The 20705-nt window shown below is 31.5% G+C and overlaps 1 protein-coding gene across 1 annotated transcript; it reads right to left on the reverse strand.

Moving 5' to 3' along the window:
- Positions 1 to 5: 5 nt before the first annotated feature.
- Positions 6 to 10160, reverse strand: LOC130897750 (uncharacterized). Its single transcript, XM_057806633.1, has 5 exons — positions 9644 to 10160; positions 9035 to 9532; positions 6066 to 8950; positions 963 to 1080; positions 6 to 49 (listed from the first exon to the last, which is right to left on the reverse strand). The coding sequence occupies exons 1-5, from the start codon at positions 10158 to 10160 to the stop codon at positions 6 to 8; spliced, it is 4062 nt and encodes a 1353-aa protein (XP_057662616.1).
- Positions 10161 to 20705: the final 10545 nt, after the last annotated feature.

Consider the following 20705-nt stretch of genomic DNA (forward strand, 5'->3'; position numbering starts at 1 on the left):
TTCTATTATCGTTTTTCTGTGTCACGTTTCTTTCCAAAACTTAAACTGTCTGAAAAAATATGTAATAAATTTTTAACAAATTAAATTTACAAATATAAAAAAAATTATAGATATCTGGAGAATAATATTTGTATGAATTTGTCTTTTTATGTTTGGTATTTTCAGTTAAGTAAATTATAAAGTATGTGTGTGATAATTATTGTATCTTGTATGCTTGTGCCGTTTTGCAATCTTCATATCGATGGCTACTTCATTTGTTATAAAATTTTCGTTTTTCTTTCCCAAACTGGACCTAAAATTTAAAAATATAAAATGTTGTAAACTTGGAATATGTGAATTACTTTGATAATAATTGAATGATAAAATTATTATACACTATTTTGTTCTTATACAGAACTTAATAAAATTGAATTTTTCGAAATGAAAATTACATTTTTTTAATAATAATTCGAAAAAAAAACATATTTTCTGGACATTTTATTTTATAATCGACTGTGAACAATTTATTCAAACGTTAATTGTTTCTAAGTTATATCAACCCTTAAAAAAAGAAAACTGAATCTGTTTCTTTTTTAATTTTGAATGTTTTCTGCTCAAGTTAGTTGAATGTATGTGTGTAATAATATATATTTTCGATTTGAAATATAAAATGCAATAACTATCTAAGGTAAACTTCGAATTTTACTTAGACAATTGAATAATAAAATCATCATATTTAGTTTTTTCTAATGTAGAACTTTACATAATTAAATTTTTCGAAACTGAAATTCCATTTTACCAATAATCATTTGAGAAAAAAACATCTTCTGGACTATTTTATTATAGAATTGACTTGGAAAATTTTTTCAAACGTAAATTATTTCTAATATATATCAATCATTAAAAAACACTGAATCTGTTTATTTTTAATATTCTCTGATTAAGTTAATAGAAGAAAGTATGTATGTAATAATGATAAATACCTTTTACGGAATCCATCAAATAGGAAGCAAACTTGTGTGAAAAATCAAGTTTTCCAATCTTCATATCGACAGCTATTTCATTTGTTATAAATTTTCGTCTTTCTTTCCCAAACTGGACCTGAAATTTAAAAATATAAAATATTGTAAAATTCGGATCTGTGGATTACTTTGATAATTGATTAATAAAATTATTATACACTGTTTTGTTCTTATGCAGAAATTGATAAAATTGAATTTTTCGAAACTAAAATTCCATGTTTTTAATAATCATTTGAAACAAAAATTATTTTCTGGACTATTTTATCATATAAGCGACTTGGAAAAATTTTTCAAAGTTATTATACATCGTTTTTTTCTAAAACAAATTTTTATAAAATTGAATTTTTCGAAACTAAAATTCCATGTTTTTAATAATCATTTGAAACAAAAATTATTTTCTGGACTATTTTATCATATAAGCGACTTGGAAAAAATTTTCAAACGTAAATTATTTCTAATTTACATTATTAAAAAAACACTGAATCTATTCATTTTTAATATTCTCTGGTGAAGTTAACAGAAGAAAGTATGTATGTAATAATAATAAATACCTTTCACGAAATGGAAATTTTCCAAAGTCCATCAATAGGAAGCTAACTTGTGTGAAAAATTAAGTTTCCCAATCTTCATATCGACAGCTACTTCATTTGTATAAATTTCCATCCTTCTTTTCCATTATCGACTTGAAAAATTGAAATTTGAAGATATAAAATCATATGATAAATATCTAACGTAAACTTCGAAACATTTAATTGAATGATAACATTATTATACACTGTTTTTTTCAATTTTTGAAGGTTAGAATTTTAATATTCTCTATTAATTTTTGGGACAAATGGTCTTGGTGTTCAGAATTTTGAACCTTTCACCACAAAAATACTAAGAAGAATGAAAAATGCCCCACCCCACATGTTCTGATCGCTTTGTTGGGATTGGCTACATCTTTCGAACCCTTGTTTCGATTGGCCGAGAACAAAGTTGGGTGAAGGAAGAAGGGCCTCTCTTATAAATACGTCGTTTCTCTCAGTTATAGGTCATACCATTTTAGATTTTCGCGGCGCTTAAGCTTACGTTGTAACTTATTATTCAAAATCCTTTTGAATATTTTTGTGAATTGTGAAGTGCATCATTTACAAATGTAAGTAATTTCTGTCTTTTCTATTTTGATTTTTGTATTATTGATGTTTAATATTTTTATGAATATAAAATTTATTTTTATTTTTGAATTTATTTTTCAAATTATATTCTGGGTATATTTTTATCTTTTGGACTCATTTCATTTTTTATTTCTGGAATTGTGATATTTTAAAATTGTTTTTTTCTTCTTTAATTTTTTTTTTCAATCTTAAATTATTTTCTTATATTTTAAATTTCAAGTGTAATTTTGTGGATAAATGTTAAAGTTTCACTGTATAATTATCCCAGATTTTCAATTGTTACTCTGAAATTAGTTATTCGTTGTTACTGTATTCTTGCATAAATTTTATTTCCCGTAGAAGATCTTTTCATCTTCGTTTTGAGTTCTTACAATTTTTTTCATTATAATACTTGTATGAAATTTCTTAAGAATACTCTAAACTATCATTCGAATTTATTAAAATTTATTATTTTCTTGTATCCAAATCCAGAAGTAAATTCACAAATTCAAAATTTTCTCGTAATTCAGTAATTGTCTCATACCGCATGTTTCATATCTTTTTTTTTTATTTTTGAGAGGTGGTTATTATAGAAACGTTCAATTTGAAAAATTGTAAAAAAATTCCCTATATTGAGTTTAATTTCTATAGTTTCTATTTTTTCTACTAATGTTTAAAATTTATCTGAATATGAATAATTAGAATGGTCGACAAAAAAAATGTTTTTGCAGTAACACAAGAATGAATAGCATATTGTGATAAAATGAAAAATATGAAAAAAAATAAATAATAGTAACACAGTAAGTTTTTAAGTTACATTTTCAGAATCATATTCATTTGTAAAATATTTATTGAAATTTTTTTATTTCACGTTTTTTAAATCTTATATATTTTCACCATAAATGAACTGCGGCGCGTTTGACTCGACACTTTCGTCTTTATATTCACTTTTTGCATTATGAACAAAAGAGAACCGCTTACTATGAAACTCAACAAAATAACTAATTTTTAATGTTATTTTTATGTTTATTATTCTGAATAATACAGTTCAGGTACTTTTTAGGTCATAAAATTTACCGATTTTATCCGCCCCTTTATAAAATTACCTATCTGCTAGCCAATAAAAATAGGGATAATTGAACTATTGAAAAGTCCTAGGTATTAGGAATTAATGAATATTTTTTTTTATTATTAGACTGGTATTTCCATTTTAAAAATTAATGTCTCACTTGTGTTATGAAATTCTTGTCGACCATTTTTATTATACATAAAAAATTTAGGGATATATCATAAAATATTGGGGTGCAGTAAGTTTTATTTTTATATAAATGAAAGAATTAAAACGTTAGATCATGACGATAAATAGTGGCTTGTGATAAATTCATCCGAGAATTAACTTTGGACGAAATATGACGGATCGCAGTAAAAACCATCTATCGTTAAAAAAACTGAACTTGTTATTCAAATATTGGAGAAAAAATGGCGACATCTTGTTGTGGTTGGGCTGGTGCATCATACTCTGCAAAAAAGTTCATTGACTGCGTTTCTTTACTGACAGGCCGTTCTGGATTTTGAGCTGCTGGTGCTGGTACTTGTTTGATTTGTAGGTGCATAGTCGGGTAATTGTGTCTGGTAACGTCTCGTTTCGATGGTTAGCAGTTTTCAGCCGGTCTATAGTTTCCATTTTTCTATTTTGCGGACTTGAAGATGATGGAAGTTTTTTTATCATCATTTTTTGTAATATTTATCGTATGTAAAACGAGTTTTTTATCATGTCGTGGCGTAAAAACGTGACTAGGATCTTGGAATAAAAACTGGAAAACGGTCGAAGGATGAAAAATGTCGTGAATGAGGGAGGGTGTACCTGTTTAATGCATTTTTTACGCGAATTTTCATATAAATGAGGATAATGAATTAAGATTAGATAAAGACTATAAATAGCGGCTTGTGATAAATAAATACGAGAATAGCTTTGGACGAAATATGGCGGATCGCAGAAGAAACCTAACCAACTATCGCTGACATAGCTGAAGTTGTCATTCAAATATTGGAGAAATTTGGGATTTATATTAGACAGATTAAATTTCTATCAACAATTAACCTCTCAAATTATGTTGAGATAAATTTGAAAATTTGTTTTATATTCACAAAGTTCATAAATGATGCACGTCCTATTTTTTTATGCACGCACTGTATTTATAATTGCGACAGAGTAATAATTGTTAGCGTTGTTCCTTGCAAAACTAATACATGTTTAACAACTTGGCAAGTTAGTAATTTGCTTTTGGTAATAAATAATCATTTCACTAATTTTCCAATCAAGACTTTGATTAGACTAGAGAATAAATCGTGGGGTGCATGAAATTTCTATCAACAATCCAACCGCTCGTATTAGGTCATACCGGTATTTTTTACACAGTACACACAGATTTCTTTAGGACCTACTATTTCGTTAATATTGATTATTTATCAAAATTATCTTTTTCAAGAGATTTGGCAAATTTAATCTTTCATTTTTAATTTTCAAAACTTTTATTATTATTCACACAACCATTAATTGATAAACTTGGAATATATACTCAGAAGGCATTAGGATCTGTCTCTGAAGCAACCAATGGCAAAACTATACAGTTATGATAATTAATTACAATATTCAATTTGAGGCCTCAATAACTGCATACATATATATATTAAATAAAGATGCACTATCTTACGGTTTAGTCTAATCAAGGGTTAAATTTCGACCATTTACTTAGGGACCTAGCTAATTATTTTTCAACCTCGATATGTTTCTTACATAATTCTTAAATAATTCAAATCATTTTATTCAAGTTTTTAAGATTCGTTCACAAGACATTCACCGAAAAATAATTAGTTAGATGCTAGATATCGAGCTAAACACACTATGGAAAATTTCGCAGCTAAAAATTTATAAATAAACTAGCTGACCCGGCCACGCGTTGCTGTGGCTGAAGTTTTTGTTATATTACATTATAGTAAACAATCTAAGAGGAACGATAAAAGAACATCAGACACGGAGTCCACTATGCTTATTTACACAGATGGTATTTGAAAAAAAAAAATGGTGATCTCCTTATTTGACTTTCTACTACTATAACCCTTTAGTACAATGAAATTATTTACGAACAAAGACGAAAATGTTGATGGTGGTATACAAATTCACTGGATTGAGATTTGAAGGGGAAGTACGTTGAACACAATTAATTAAAATGTTCTTACACTTGATATTAAGCAGAAATCAATACAAAATAAAAATTTATCAGATTTATTATTTCCATTTAATTTTATAACAAATAAGTATATTACAGTATAATACAGTAAATAACATGTGACGCTTAAACATCATGAATGAGGTAGGCAAGGCAGACAGTCTTAAACTTTTAAACATTAATGTCTCTTTTTTTGAATTATAAATACTTTCAATTTCAATTTAATTTAACACCAATCGGTGCACAATGTTTTTGGTTAACCTGTCTTTAGCTAACACAAATAGATTCGACGGTTTCCCAACACGTGAACACGCAACATATAGTTGCCCATGAGAAAAACATGGATTTTCCAAATCTAAACCACAAATGGACATTGTTTGACCTTGAGATTTATTTATAGACATGGCGAAAGCTAAACGAATTGGAAACTGTAGCCTTTTGAAGGGTATGGTAGAATCTGATGGTATCATCGGAATACGTGGCAGCAAAACCACTTTTCCTTTAAACTTCCCAGCCAAAATGGTTGCTTCAAGAATGTTACCGGTGATCTTTTTGATGACCAAACGCGTACCGTTACATAATTGAGGCGGATTCAAATTACGGAGGAGAATAATAGGGGAACCAATCTTTAATCGAAGATTATGTGGTGGCATTCCAGGTATATCTAATGAATTTAAAAATTCAATCGGAAAATTTACACTTTCATTTTCATCAACAACAGTATCGATTGATTTAAAAGACATCAGATCGCCTGGTAACAACTGTTGTATCTGGAAGTTAATTTCGTCAACATCAACGTTTTTGGCTGCCAAAATCGCCCGTTGACTGAGCCATTCATGATTCAAATAATTATTCTGTATATCCGGGAAAATACTCTGAATCAATTCATTTTTATCCTGAACAACAGTGCAAAAATTGTCTGGTAGTTTAATGCATTGCGTATTTGGTTGCAGTTCTATTTTACCGTTCCCAATATCTAGTAGTTGTTCGGAAAATATTTGTGCTGATGGATCATTTTGCAATTGTACTCGCATATTTATGGTCAATCGAAGTGTTTCAACACTTCGCCATAAGAATGATTGTTTCAAACATGCATTAATCTCATCCGCGAAAGTTGAGCGAGGTATAACCGGTAAGGTCTGCCGGAAGTCACCAGACAAAAGTAAGATAACACCACCGAAAAGTCTATTATTGCTGTTTAAATCTTGCATAGTTCTGTTTAATGCTTCAAGTGAATATTTGTGTGCCATTGTGCACTCATCCCAAATTATTATAGAACTCTTTCGCAACACTGCAGCTATTCCACTATTCTTTTTGATGTTACACATTGCATCTGGTTTATTATGAACGTCCAATGGCAGCTTGAATGTTGAATGTGCTGTTCGCCCACCATCCAGTAAAGTAGCCGCAATGCCTGACGATGCTACTGCTAATGCGATTTTTTGTTGCGACCGTATTTTGGCAAGAATCAACGATATTAAAAATGTCTTACCGGTTCCACCGGGTGCATCCAAGAAAAAAAAACCGCCTTGTTCAGCAGCAACAGCCAGCATAATCCGATCATAAATAATTTTTTGTTCTGCTGTCAGTAATGGTTCACTGTTCATGATAATTGTTGCTAAACTTCCATGGTCATATTGCTTTTCTCGTTGTAAATCGGTATTGACTAAGTCGGTGGCTGGACGATTAGGTGATGGCATACCATAATGATTAAGTGGTAAATTTGAAATAAGAACACATAAATCCTCGATCAAGACCAATGCTTCATTGTACATCTCTGGTGTATAATCTATGTTTTGGCATTGATTTGTTTGTCTAATTCGGTGCAAGATGTCTTCTGTCATACAATTTTTATATTTTTCCCACAAAGTTTGTGCTTGCGAGGGATAACATGTCGTCAAAATAATTGCAAACAACTGACGAATGTTATTCGGTGTTGATGTCAACGCAGCATCAGCAAGCGTTAAGTCCCAATGGTTATCGTCTTCTAGCAATTGCAGTTCACGACATGCATCCTGGTATGTATTGAATACTCGACCATTAATTGTTCGTAAAAATTCAAAAGACGTTGGTCCGGGAACATTCACCAATAACAAACGTAAATAGAAGCACTCACGTTGCTTTGGATGTACCGTGTAAAGTCTCCCCAATGTCTTAGCTTTGAATATGCCTGTAATGGAAGGATGTGGTTTTCCTTGTTTCCGTGGCTCCCATTTTTTACTGGATTTGTTCCATGTGAAGTAACGTGGAACATCACCATACACCAATGTCTTCGCGAATTGGCCAAAAACATCAGGTTTTTGACACAATGTAAAAAATTCAGTTAGAGTCGTTTTCGGAGCTTCGAACGCTCTTTGGAGAACATTTTCTCCAGTAAAGTATACACGTTGACCGTTTTCAAGATGTATTGCCAGATGTTGGACAGCAGGATCTCTTTCGTGGATGGGAAAGCTGAGAATATGCCAAATAGCTTCATTGCTGCTAATGTATCTGCCCATTTGGTATCGTGCTATTTCGTCATTTTTATTTATGTTTTGTACTTCAAATATGGCCAAATCACTGCCTTTGTTTACATATTTACAAATATACTTAATTGATTTAACAGAACTGCAAAGCTCAACATTGATATGAGCTTTGTAAGTTTTTGAAAGTAGTGGTGAGTATGGTACCACCCACTGATTATCAAACTCAACTTGATTTGGAAAGTTCGGCAGTCGCATTGTAAATGTGTGGCCACCATTCTCAGTACTTCTGCGGCGATACATTGGATAACCATCAATATCCGTGATCGTGTCATTCGTATGCGGCTTTTGGAAGTTTTTTTTACATTTTCCATTTTCCATGCACGGTGACGTCATGTTGAAAGCACCGCATGGCCCATGGATCATGTGTTTGGTGACAATATCAAATAATTCTTGATCAATTAATGGGTCTGGAATTTCGGCTGAAATTATTTGATCGATTTCTTCAGGACGGATTCTATCTTTAAGCCAAACCAAAATGTGGGCATGAGGCAAACCTCGCTTTTGCCACTCTATCGTATACAGCCAACAACGTGTGATACCAAAAATTGAATATTTAACAATAAAATCAATTAAGGATTTCAATTTTTGTTTAAACACCCGTGCAGTTAAATCATGACGATGAATGGCTTGTTGTCCTGGCAATAGTAAAGTTTGTATCTCTTCCCAATTCGGATTACATGTGAATGTAATAAATAAATCCGGTCGGCCGTAATGACGTACGTAAGTCATCGCATCTTGTATGTATTCCTGCATGTTCCGTGGGCTGCCGATGTAGCTTGAAGGTAAAATGAAAGCATTACCGATGTCATTGGGATTTAAATTTCCATCGATGTTTCCAGCAACAGCATCTCGTAAGTGAATATATTCTTCCGATCGTAGTTTCGCCTGGTTGAATCGAAGGAATCGCAAGCGTTCGCTTTCGACCTTAGCATACATATCAACAATGTATTGATGGAACAGCTGACGATATCGAAGGATATAATTGTCTTGATGTTGTCTAACCATTATTCGGTGTGCGTAGTAGTTCATTGAGCTAACTTTTTTATTTCTGTAATCACCTAAAAAAATAAAAAATAAAATGCAATACGAAATTAAAATCTATACATACAGTAAGAAAATAAATAGATAATTGTCAAATTTACCGGTATTTGGATCATACTGTTTGATATTGAGGTGATATTCATCTTGTCCTTGCCAAAATATTAATGGATATTGTAGTGCATCATATGAACGGTGTAGATCCGAAATCGTACTGACAGTGTTGTCTCGCCGTGTAATTTTTATAGATCTTTCGTCAACTGGATCACCAACCATGATAACAGCAACCTCATCAACAGTTGGAGCGTTGAATCTACCAGCATGTTCACCTAATGGTACTTTGTCGGCTTTAATGACGATTTGATAATTGTCATTTTGCAGTCGTGGCGAAACTCTTTTGATCAATTGAATTAGTTGATTGTGATCTTCTAAAAAATTTTCCAATAATATCACAATTGCTCTTTCCTCTGCTTGTTCAATAAAATTATACAGGCACCGAGTCGTCACGCGCTCTTCACAATCGCCCATAAAATAAATTTGAAGAAATTTCGGATTGTTATCAGGCATTGGCATCAGTGATCCGATTTTATGGTACACCTGGCCTTGAATTTTGAATGAAGTTTCAAAATTACGTCCATCGGATGCACGATCGCAAATTTTAGTTGCCCCAAATGACGTCATTTGGAAGCAAGAATTAAATTTGCGTATCTTACGCAAAAATAATTTGGAATCATCTGAATTGCCAGTAAGAAGGGATAATAAAGGCTCCGGCGGAGCGGGTAGAGGTGACAGCACAACTTTTCCTGATGCGCAGCACATGCCGGCTGCTTCATTCCGAAATTTCAATGCCTGACAATATTGACATACTTTATCCATTCCACCGATAGCAATTTTTGAATGCGCTGAGTAGTTAATATCTGGTGCATATTCAAAGGCAAGCCGAACGAATGATGCACGTGTTAATGAGCGGCTGATCCGTTGCCTTTGTCGATCTAGTACTCGTACTGTAGCTATGTTTCGTTCTCGTGCCGCTCTTGTTCTCGTAATATTCTGTCGCAGACGTTCGTCACGCTGTTCTTGAGATTCTTGTGCACGACTTTCTGCAGTCCTGATTCTTTGAGCTGCATTTCTTGTTTCGATTTGTTCTGGTAATTGCTGAGCTCTTTCAACACGTTTGCGTCGTGCCTCTCTGGTGCACGCGTTATTCAGTTTAGATTTTTTCGGTGGCATTTGACATTATTAATTTTAACAGATAATTTTGACTGTCAAATAATAATGTCAAATGCCACCGAAAAAATCTAACCTCAACAACACGTTTGCGTCGTGCCTCTCTGGTGCACGCGTTGTTGAGGTTAGATTTTTTCGGTGGCATTTGACATTATTAATTTTAACAGATAATTTTGACTGTCAAATAATAACAGACGAATAATTAGCAATAAATTAAAATTGCGACTATAATTTGAGATTTAAACTATCCTATCTCTCAAGTTGGATCGAACTGCACATGGTGTGCAAATTTTATTATAATCGGTTAAGTGGTTTAGGAGTCCATTGAGGACAAACATTGTGACACGAGATTTATATATATTAAGATAAGATTTTTATAAAGAACTATTTCTTGACTTGAAACAGATTTATTAATGCTCTGTTGCATTTATGAATAACTTACTGTATCTACTTTCTACTCAATTATTATCTGGCTTTCATCACATTTTTTACAGCATGATTATTTTTTATTTTCAATGGAACTTTTCAGTTTTTCCTTATATTTTCAAGGCTTGGAAATATGATCGATTAGTAAATTTTTGTAATGAATCGTACACGCATCTTAGAGTAAAATCACATTATCAATAGTATTAGACTTGGGGCGCGTGAAATTTCTATTCATATTTATTCAATTTGGTCCATTATATCCCTCTTTTAAATAGAAATGCTCAATTTTTAAGGTTTCTATCTTTATCTATTCCAATACCCAGAATCCATAAAGCAAGCAAAGATCTCTATTTGACAACATCCAAGATAAAGTCAATCTAATTGTGTCTCTCGATAAATAAAATTTTATTCGTTCACCTCACAATAAATAATCAATTTCTTTTATTCGCGTCGATTTAATTGGATAATATTAATCGGTTATACAAATTATCACAATACTCCTCATCAATTTAGGGTATTTATTAGACTAAAATGGGGTGGGGTGCGTGAAATTAATATCAATACTCTATCGCTCGTATATATTAACTGCTATTTACATAAAACATATCAAATTATTCTTAATTAATAATAATTAGTTGTTATTATTGTAGATTGTACCTTTTCAATCTATCAACAACTCTATGAAAAACATCATTTTCGTTTATTATTTGTGCTGAAAATCCATAATAAAGACTTTTTCATATTTTAATCTAATCAATATCCTAGATTGATGACGAGTGATGAGATAAGTGATAACGAATAATAAACTATTATCTTTCTACATGATTCTTTTAAAGAGAGAGCCGCTCAATTCAACTTTTTTCCCAACTACTTTTTATAATTTTCTTACATATTGGAAATATTCTGCTCTATCACAACAGAATTTCTTTGGAAAATATCCATCATCATTCTAGTGCATGAATAAAGGCAAAAAATTGAATCGTGGGGTACACCATTTTATCAGTCAGATTAGGAATTAGTAACAATGGACCAATAATATAATTATTGATATTTAGTCTTCTCTATTCATGTCTTATTAGGTTGAGTTAGGTTTTTAATTAGCTACACATGGATACACAAACATTTAATACTTCTATAAAAACTTGCCATTTAATCTTTCGATGTGGGAAATAAATTCAGGTAAAAACTGATACCAAGGTTGGAGTATTTTCACTATTTTTCAGTTGATAAAGTTAACAAACATATTTTTCTGTTGATTATATTTTCAAGTTTTCGGGATAAAAAATTTTTCTTGAAAATTTGTACACGAAATCCAAATCGATCACTTTTCCAAGATGTAATAAAATTGGATATAAACATTTAACTTATTTAACATACATAAATTGAAAGCTTGATTATCATTGAGGAGATATGATAAAGTAGATACCAACATAATTTATGTAAAATTTGAAAACAAAATAATAAGTTACAACCCGCGTACCGGTCTTGATTCATTCACAATCGAGTGAATGAGTAATCGAACAAAGTGTTGTGCCGCGAACACTATCGTGATCAACATGTCTCAGTAGGAATATCAACGGCGTTTATTAGCAGCCCGATCAAAAGGTAAGTTTTTTTGAGTTATCCGCATGATTATGAAAAAATGTATAAAGTCATCTAAAAAGTATTTTGCCCTTCTCGATTAAAGTTTGTTGAAATATTTGTTTCCTAAAATCTATGTAAGTACACATAGGCGCTTTCATTTCTTATCTTGGATATTTGTGGACAATATATTTTTATATCATTGACGGAGTGGGAATAAATTTGAGGTCATGATTTTCGACGAGTTTTTATTTTGTACATTGACGCTTTTGTCAGACTTTGCAGTATCATGGCTGTACGATTTGATACGATACGACGCAACAAATGATTAATTTTGGATGCTGGTGTAAGGCCTGGCCTGATTTTCTTTCTATTGGCAAACTCCGGAAGCTCTAGTCAGTATAGTAACCAATGGACCATTGCACCAGACCAATGCCTACGGGCAGTAGTCAGTCTGTTTTCATTTATCAAAATTCCTACGTTACAATTTTTAAATAACTCTCTTTGTTTATTGGCGATTTTATACTTAAAGATCGATTATTTAGACACATTGCTCTTGCGAATGAAAATGTATTTTATCGAAACAACCAAAACGTCAAAATCAGTGGTTAGACAAAGGAAAATTACCAGAACCCGCTGCAAAAAGAGATCGATTCAAGCGAATAGCCTTGTTGTATGTTTGGTGGAATTATGAAAGATGATAAGTGTACTTTGAAATTATTCCAGATGGCGGAGTTATCTATGCCGAGGTATATAGTGGACAGCTGATTCAAGAGTATGAGGTTTTATGTTAAGTTCTCAAGGATCCTGCTGAATGTTGGTTTAAAACCATAGAGTAGGTACGATTGGCTTTAATTTTGAATATTAAGGCTTTCTTTTAGTATGATTTATTAACAAACGAAATGAATATTGGAAACGGACATTATTTATGAGACATCATCAATATTTTCTATCGTATTGAGAAATTGCTCCTTTCCCTTTGCTTCTCAACACCGCATCCTCTTTGTAAAACGGGAAAATACTTTTTAGGTAACATTATAAATTTTTTATGAATAAAATAGAATCATACATTGTTGTTTATGAGACTGGTACTTGAATGCTAGCTAATTATTTTCCAACGTCCGTACATTATCTACATAATGATTGTCATCTTTTCAATAGATTTGACACTTTCTTATATTTTCAAGTTTAACCTTATCCAATCATTGATATTCAATTGGGTATTTTCTTTTAAAAATTTATACGCAGTTTATTACGGTTTGACTCTGTTTGTATCTCTGAGTAATTGCATCATTGTACCACTCAATCCAAGACATCAATTAGACTTGAAATAATTCGTTGGGTGCGTGAAATTTCTATCAATAATCAAACTGGATAGGAAGAAGACGACGGACGCGGCTCGTGAATATCGAGCTCGTCTGCAGACGCCCGGAACTTTGGAATTTAACGGAACTCCTTTCTTTGGAGAAGTGCAAGCCTGAGGAATCAGCTACTAAGGCACGTTTTTCCGAACAATACAATTTACATTAAAATTCAAACCAATATCAGCTTTACAAGACAGACGCGCACCACACTCGGAACTACTCGAGTGTAATGGGGTTTATCCTCTTGTGCTTGATTTTTACATGAAAGGAAAAAAACGCTCATATCAAATTAACTGCTATTTACATTTTTTTGCTTTAGATTCAAATTTCAATGTCATTTTATTTTTTGTCCAATCAATGCTTTAGATTGACGTGGTATGATCAGTAGGTACCTAGAAGGTAATCAAGTATATATTCTGACTTGAAATTCATTCTTTTTATTAAATTTTATTATATTATATATTATTTTATTATATTCTTTTCACCTGTTTAATTTTAATAGTTTTTTATTAGAAAGCATAGCATATTTCTTAAATATGTAGATGAATATTATTAGTGAATATTTATTCGCTCAAAAACGTTAAGAAATAACTAGATCTAGACACTTTATATCAATAACAAAAGTCAACCGACTTGTCTTGTTAAAAATAGCTCCAATAGTTAAAACTTTGAAATTACGAATACTTATATATATTACTAAATTTAAAAGTTGGAAAATGATTAGGTAAATCTTAGGTATCAGTCATCACAACACCTCCCAAGTTCCAGCCATACCATAATCGTAGGTAATAGGTAGATATCTACCAATTATTTTCGGGGTCGGGGTAGCGTGAAATTCCTATTAAGAATTAATGTCTCATATTCATTTAATTTGGTCCATTATATCCTTTTATATAGAAAAGTTTCAATTTTTTGGGTTTCTTTTCTTATCTATCTTTATGCTCATATATAGCAAGGACAGCTCTCTATCTGATAGTTTCCAAGACAAAAGCCAATATAAATAATTTTTTTTGTCGTGTATCTTAAAATGAATAAATAATTTCTTTTATTCGCGACCATTAATTTGGATAATATTAATCGGTTATACGTTATATCACAATACTCCTCATCAATTTAGGGTATTGATTAGACTAAAATGGGGTGGGGTGCGTGAAATTAATATCAATACTCTATCGCTCGTATATATTAACTGCCATTTATATAAAATATTTCAAATTATTCTCAATTAATAATAATTAGTTGTTATTATTGTAGATTGTACCTTTTCAATCTATCAACAACTCTATGAAAAACATCATTTTCGTTTATTATTTGTGCTGAAAATCCATAATTTTTCATATTTTAATCTAATCAATATCCTAGATTGATGAGGAGTGATGAGATAAGTGATAACGAATAATAAACTATTATGTTTCTACATGATTATTTTAAAGAGAGAGCCGCTTAATTCAATTTTTTCTCCAACTAATTTTTATAGTTTTCTTTTTACATACAACCATACAATACCCATACACACAACTTACGGTTAATAAAATATTCTTGGAAATATTTAGCTCTATCAACAAAATTTCTTTGGAAAATACCCATCATCATTCCAATGCATTAATAAGGGCAAGAAATTAAATCGTGGGAAATTTGGAAATTCTATCAACTATCAAACGGTCATATATACTTTTATTTTTTTTTTTCGAATTTATCACATTATTTTATACATCCTTTTTGTCTTGTTTTTCAATTAGAATCCTCCGCTTTGTTTTTGCTAATTTTATTTACAGAAATTATTTATTTTTCTCCATCATATATTCGTTGGACTACAAGTAGTTTTCTTTTACTTTCTCCTGAAAAAAAAATGCCAACGTGCAATTAGTTATACCAATTAAATAAAAAATGAAAACTTTGTGTTATCAGAAATTGGCTGAACTTGGGAGATTAGTTAAATCCTAGTTATTAGTAATCTTTTAACCGGCATCTATCAGAAAGAAATCGCGGTGTGCGAATCCACACATATAAAATCATATATATACATATCAACAGTATTTAAGAATTATTATCACACATGATACGAATTTTTAGTTCAGATTTTAAGATTAATGATTACTGGTAGCTAGGATTAAATTACTTTCTGGCTTTTAAAATATTATTGACAGGTTTCCAATATTATTAATCAACTTCAACATCAACTTCAATAATCTTCTGTTGTGCGCATTTTTCAGTTTTAACCATTGTATTCTAATAATTTCTTATGAAAACAAAATATCAATCTTCATAAAAATTAATTGATCCAAAATCTCTTGAACGATTTTTTATAAAATTGAAAATTGAATCGACATCCAACTTTCTATTCAATGAAATTAACTCTTTTATAATTTTTTCTATTTTTGAACTTTTAATTGTTGGTTTAGTTGATAATTTACGTCTATGTAATGTAATTTTCTCTTGACAATAATTTGAATACAGATGTTAATAGCATCCAATCACAAGCCTAAAATTTAAAAGCTGGAAGGTAATTAGTAGATATTTTAAGTAGTTTAGTGGCATTAACAGTGAGAAAAACAAGAAAACACCAGCAGGAACAACAGGAAAAACATGAAAGCACCAGAGGTATATCATCGAAAGGTAGGGGATTGTATTTAATCATTCATAACAATCATCGTTTCGATCAGACTAAAAATTAAACACTAAAGTCACGTGATATTCTATTAAAATATTAGCCAATATACATTAGTATTAGTATTAAAAATAATTTAGATGGTAGTGGCGAAGAAGAACGACTTGCAAAAATTTCATACTCTAATCAAATTTCCTAAATTGGTCATGCCATTAGTACTTACGTAGAGTTTACCCAACTATTTTCTTTTTGCTCAAAATTATTTTTCTTCTCAATAGAAAATTTTTTCTCCATCTCCATCTCTCTAAGCCAACAACCAATAAAATGATTTCTATCAAAGTTTTAGCTAGCCCTTTATGTTCATTTTTTTCTTCAAAAACTAATCTAATATCTAACTAATCTTGATAGATATTCTATTCTAAGTTATCACAATACTCGTTATCAATTTGGGGTATCGATTAGACTAAAATCGTGGGGTGGGGTGCGTGAAATTAATATCAATATTTTATCGCTCATATATATTAACTGCTATTTACGTAATACTCAGATTTCATTATTTATTTCAACCAATTCATATTTTGGTCTAATCAATACCCTAAATTGATGTTGAGTGGTATGATAACCGGTAGGTAGGTACCTACTCGGGACCTAGGGAATATCTTTGTTCAATTACTCCATTTCAAAAAAATGAACCATTTCAAGCTATTTTTTTATGCATTAGATAACAATATTCACGGAATTTCACTTACTTTTCAGTTATTATATTTTAAAAATTCATATGGACCTTTCGATTTGAATAACGACATTTCAGACAATATCAATGGATTCGGCATTTTATGCCTAAAAATGTCATTAACAAATTCATCACAACATGAAATTTTTCTTCATGAAATTCGAAAGCTAGCAAATACGTAATTATTTAAATTTCAGTGAATAGTCTACTACAAATACCATAAAAAATATTCAATTATTAATTTGAGGGTAAAATATACTTGATTATTATTATCACAGCAATTCTTTGAAATATTGATGGATGATTGATGATTGTAGTAATGTCAATAAACATGTATAGAAAATAATTTGAATACTAAGTACTAGGGTTTAAGAATAATGACTTGGAATTTTATTATATATTGTATGTAATCAAATTTTCAAAATTGGTAGGTAGAATCTACAGAACTAAATACTCAATAAATTCATTTTTCTTCTCAATAGAAATGCGTCGTCATTTCACTTGAAATTATTGTAAAACTACAAGGCAATTTTTTAATGTATAGTCAATAAAGTCAAGCAATATGTGTGGGTAGTTAGTCCTTTGTACTACTCTTCAATATTTTTTTCACCACTTAGGCTTATGATAAAATGAGAAAATGAAAAATGACTTACTCATATTCTGAGCGGTCAGAATGATGAAATTATAATGCGCCAAAAGACAACTTTTTAGTCTGATCAAACGGTTTTGTTTATCTTTCAACTTTTATTTATTTGAAATTTCCTGCTTCAACTTTATTATTTGTATATGTACAGTAATTGGATTCTCAAAAATAAGCAATCAAACTACTGATAAATACAGGGTCTCACATTCTAAACTTTTTTTTTTCGATTCCTCTTTTGTATCCTCTATGAGTGATTTCATTTCTCATTAATCTACGCAGTCAACTAAGGGTTGTAGTTCTCCCTGCTTTTCTCATACGCAAAATACAAGTTTTTCTTTATTATATTGAAACCAATTGCTGGTTGGTCTTCTCAAATCATCTTGACATTCGTTTCCAGTACGAAAATCCCAAAATTTTCTCCATTATATTCACGTTGATTGTTTTTATCGGGAATACGGATTAGTGATTCGTGTAGGATTGATGTAACAAAAGCAATACGGGTAATTGGTCCTAGGTACTATTCTTCACACTTCTCTCTCATCGATCTTAGAGCCTTTTGAAAAGACTAAAAATGAAATTCGGCGTAAATTAAAAAATAGCAGTTAATATATATGAGCGAAAGGGATTGTTGATAGAAATTTCACGCGCCTCACGACTCTTTTTTTAGTCTGATCAAAAGAACTCGATTGATGAGATAGTTTTGTGAGGCTTAGTACCTGGGGTTTCACCGATTATACCTGCTTTTCATCCATCACCTGCACTACATCTTTCCTCTCGATCAAACATTCAGCTGAATAATTTTTCTTTTTTACCTTCAATTAATTCAAACTTTCTTTTTTCGCCTCCTCTTTTGTATCCTCTATGAGTGATTCCATTTCTCATTCATCTACGTAGTCAACTAAGGGTGTTGTTCTCTCTCATTGTTTCTCGTTTTGATTCGTCATTTGTGTCCCCTAGGAGTGGTTCAATTTCTTATTCACCTACGTAGTTAATTAAGGGTTGTTTTTCTCTCCGCTTTTCTCGTGCGGAAAACACAAGATCTCCTCTATTATATTGAAACCAATTGTTGGTGTGTCTCCTCAAATCATCTTTGAGACATTCTTTTCCAGTACGAAAATCTCTAAATTTTCTCCATTATATTCACGTTGATTGTTTTTATCGGGAATACGGATTGGTGATTCGTGTAGGATTGATGTAACAAAAGCAATATGGGTAATTGGTCCTAGGTATTATGTTTTACACTTCTCTCTCATCGATCTTAGAGCCTTTTGAAAAGACTGAAAATGAAATTCGGCGTAAATTAAAAAATAGCAGTTAATATATATGAGCGGAAGGGATTGTTGATATGAAATTTCACGCGCCCCACGACTCATTTTTTAGTCTGATCAAAAGAACTCGATTGATGAGATAGTTTTGTGAGGCTTAGTACCTGGGGTTTCACCGATTATACCTGCTTTTCATCCATCACCTGCACTACATCTATCCTCTCGATCAAACATTCAGCTGAATATTTTTCTTAATTCATTCCAATTAATTCAGATTTTTTTGTTTTTATTCGTCTTTTGTGTCCCCTAGGAGTGGTTCAATTTCTCATTAATCTACGCAGTCAACTAAGGGTTGTAGTTCTCCCTGCATTTCTCGTGCAGAAAACACAAGATTTCCTCTAATATATTGAAACCAATTGCTGGTTGGTCTTCTCAAATCATCTTGACATTCGTTTCCAGTACCAAAATCCCAAAATTTTCTCGATTATATTCACTTTGATTGTTTTTATCGGGAATACGGATTGGTGATTCGTGTAGGATTGATGTAAACAAAAGCAATTTGGGTAATTGGTCCTAGGTACTATTCTTCACACTTCTCTCTCATCGATCTTAGAGCCTTTTGAAAAGACTAAAAATGAAATTCGGCGTAAATTAAAAAATAGCAGTTAATGTATATGAGCGGAAGGGATTGTTGATAGAAATTTCACGCGCCCCACGACTCATTTTTTAGTCTAATCAAAAGAACTCGATTGATGAGATAGTTTTGTGAGGCTTAGTACCGGGGATTTAACCGATTATACCTGCTTTTCATCCATCACCTGCACTACATCTTTCGTCTCGATTAAACATTCAGCTGAATAATTTTTCTTTTTTTCATTCAATTAATTCACACTTTCTTTTTTCGAATCCTCGTTTGTATCCTCTAAGAGTGATTCTATTTCTCATTAATCTACCCAGTCAACTAAGGGTTGTAGGTTCTCCCTCCTTTTCTCATACGCAAAATACAAGTTTTTCTTTATTATATTGAAACCAATTGTGTTGGTGGGTCTCCTCAAATCATCTTTGACATTAGTTTCCAGTACGTAAATCCCAAAATTTTCTCAATTATATTCACGTTGATTGTTTTTATCGGGTATACGGATTGGTGATTCGTGTAGGATTGATGTAACAAAAGCAATATGGATAATTGGTCCTAGGTATTATGTTTTACACTTCTCTCTCATCGATCTTAGAGCCTTTTGAAAAGACTGAAAATGAAATTCGGCGTAAATTAAAAAATAGCAGTTAATATATATGAGCGGAAGGGATTGTTGATATGAAATTTCACGCGCCCCACGACTCATTTTTTAGTCTGATCAAAAGAACTCGATTGATGAGATAGTTTTGTGAGGCTTAGTACCTGGAGTTTCACCGATTATACCTGCTTTTCATCCATCACCTGCACTACATCTATCCTCTCGATCAAACATTCAGCTGAATAATTTTTCTTTTTTTCATTCAATTAATTCACACTTTCTTTTTTCGAATCCTCGTTTGTATCCTCTAAGAGTGATTCTATTTCTCATTAATCTACCCAGTCAACTAAGGGTTGTAGGTTCTCCCTCCTTTTCTCATACGCAAAACACAAGATTTCCTCTAATATATTGAAACCAATTGCTGGTTGGTCTTCTCAAATCATCTTGACATTCGTTTCCAGTACCAAAATCCCAAAATTTTCTCGATTATATTCACGTTGATTGTTTTTATCGGGAATACGGATTGGTGATTCGTGTAGGATTGATGTAAACAAAAGCAATTTGGGTAATTGGTCCTAGGTACTATTCTTCACACTTCTCTCTCATCGATCTTAGAGCCTTTTGAAAAGACTAAAAATGAAATTCGGCGTAAATTAAAAAATAGCAGTTAATGTATATGAGCGGAAGGGATTG

Source organism: Diorhabda carinulata, chromosome 9 (genome assembly GCF_026250575.1).
Source record: "Diorhabda carinulata isolate Delta chromosome 9, icDioCari1.1, whole genome shotgun sequence".
Lineage (NCBI taxonomy): Eukaryota > Metazoa > Arthropoda > Insecta > Coleoptera > Chrysomelidae > Diorhabda > Diorhabda carinulata.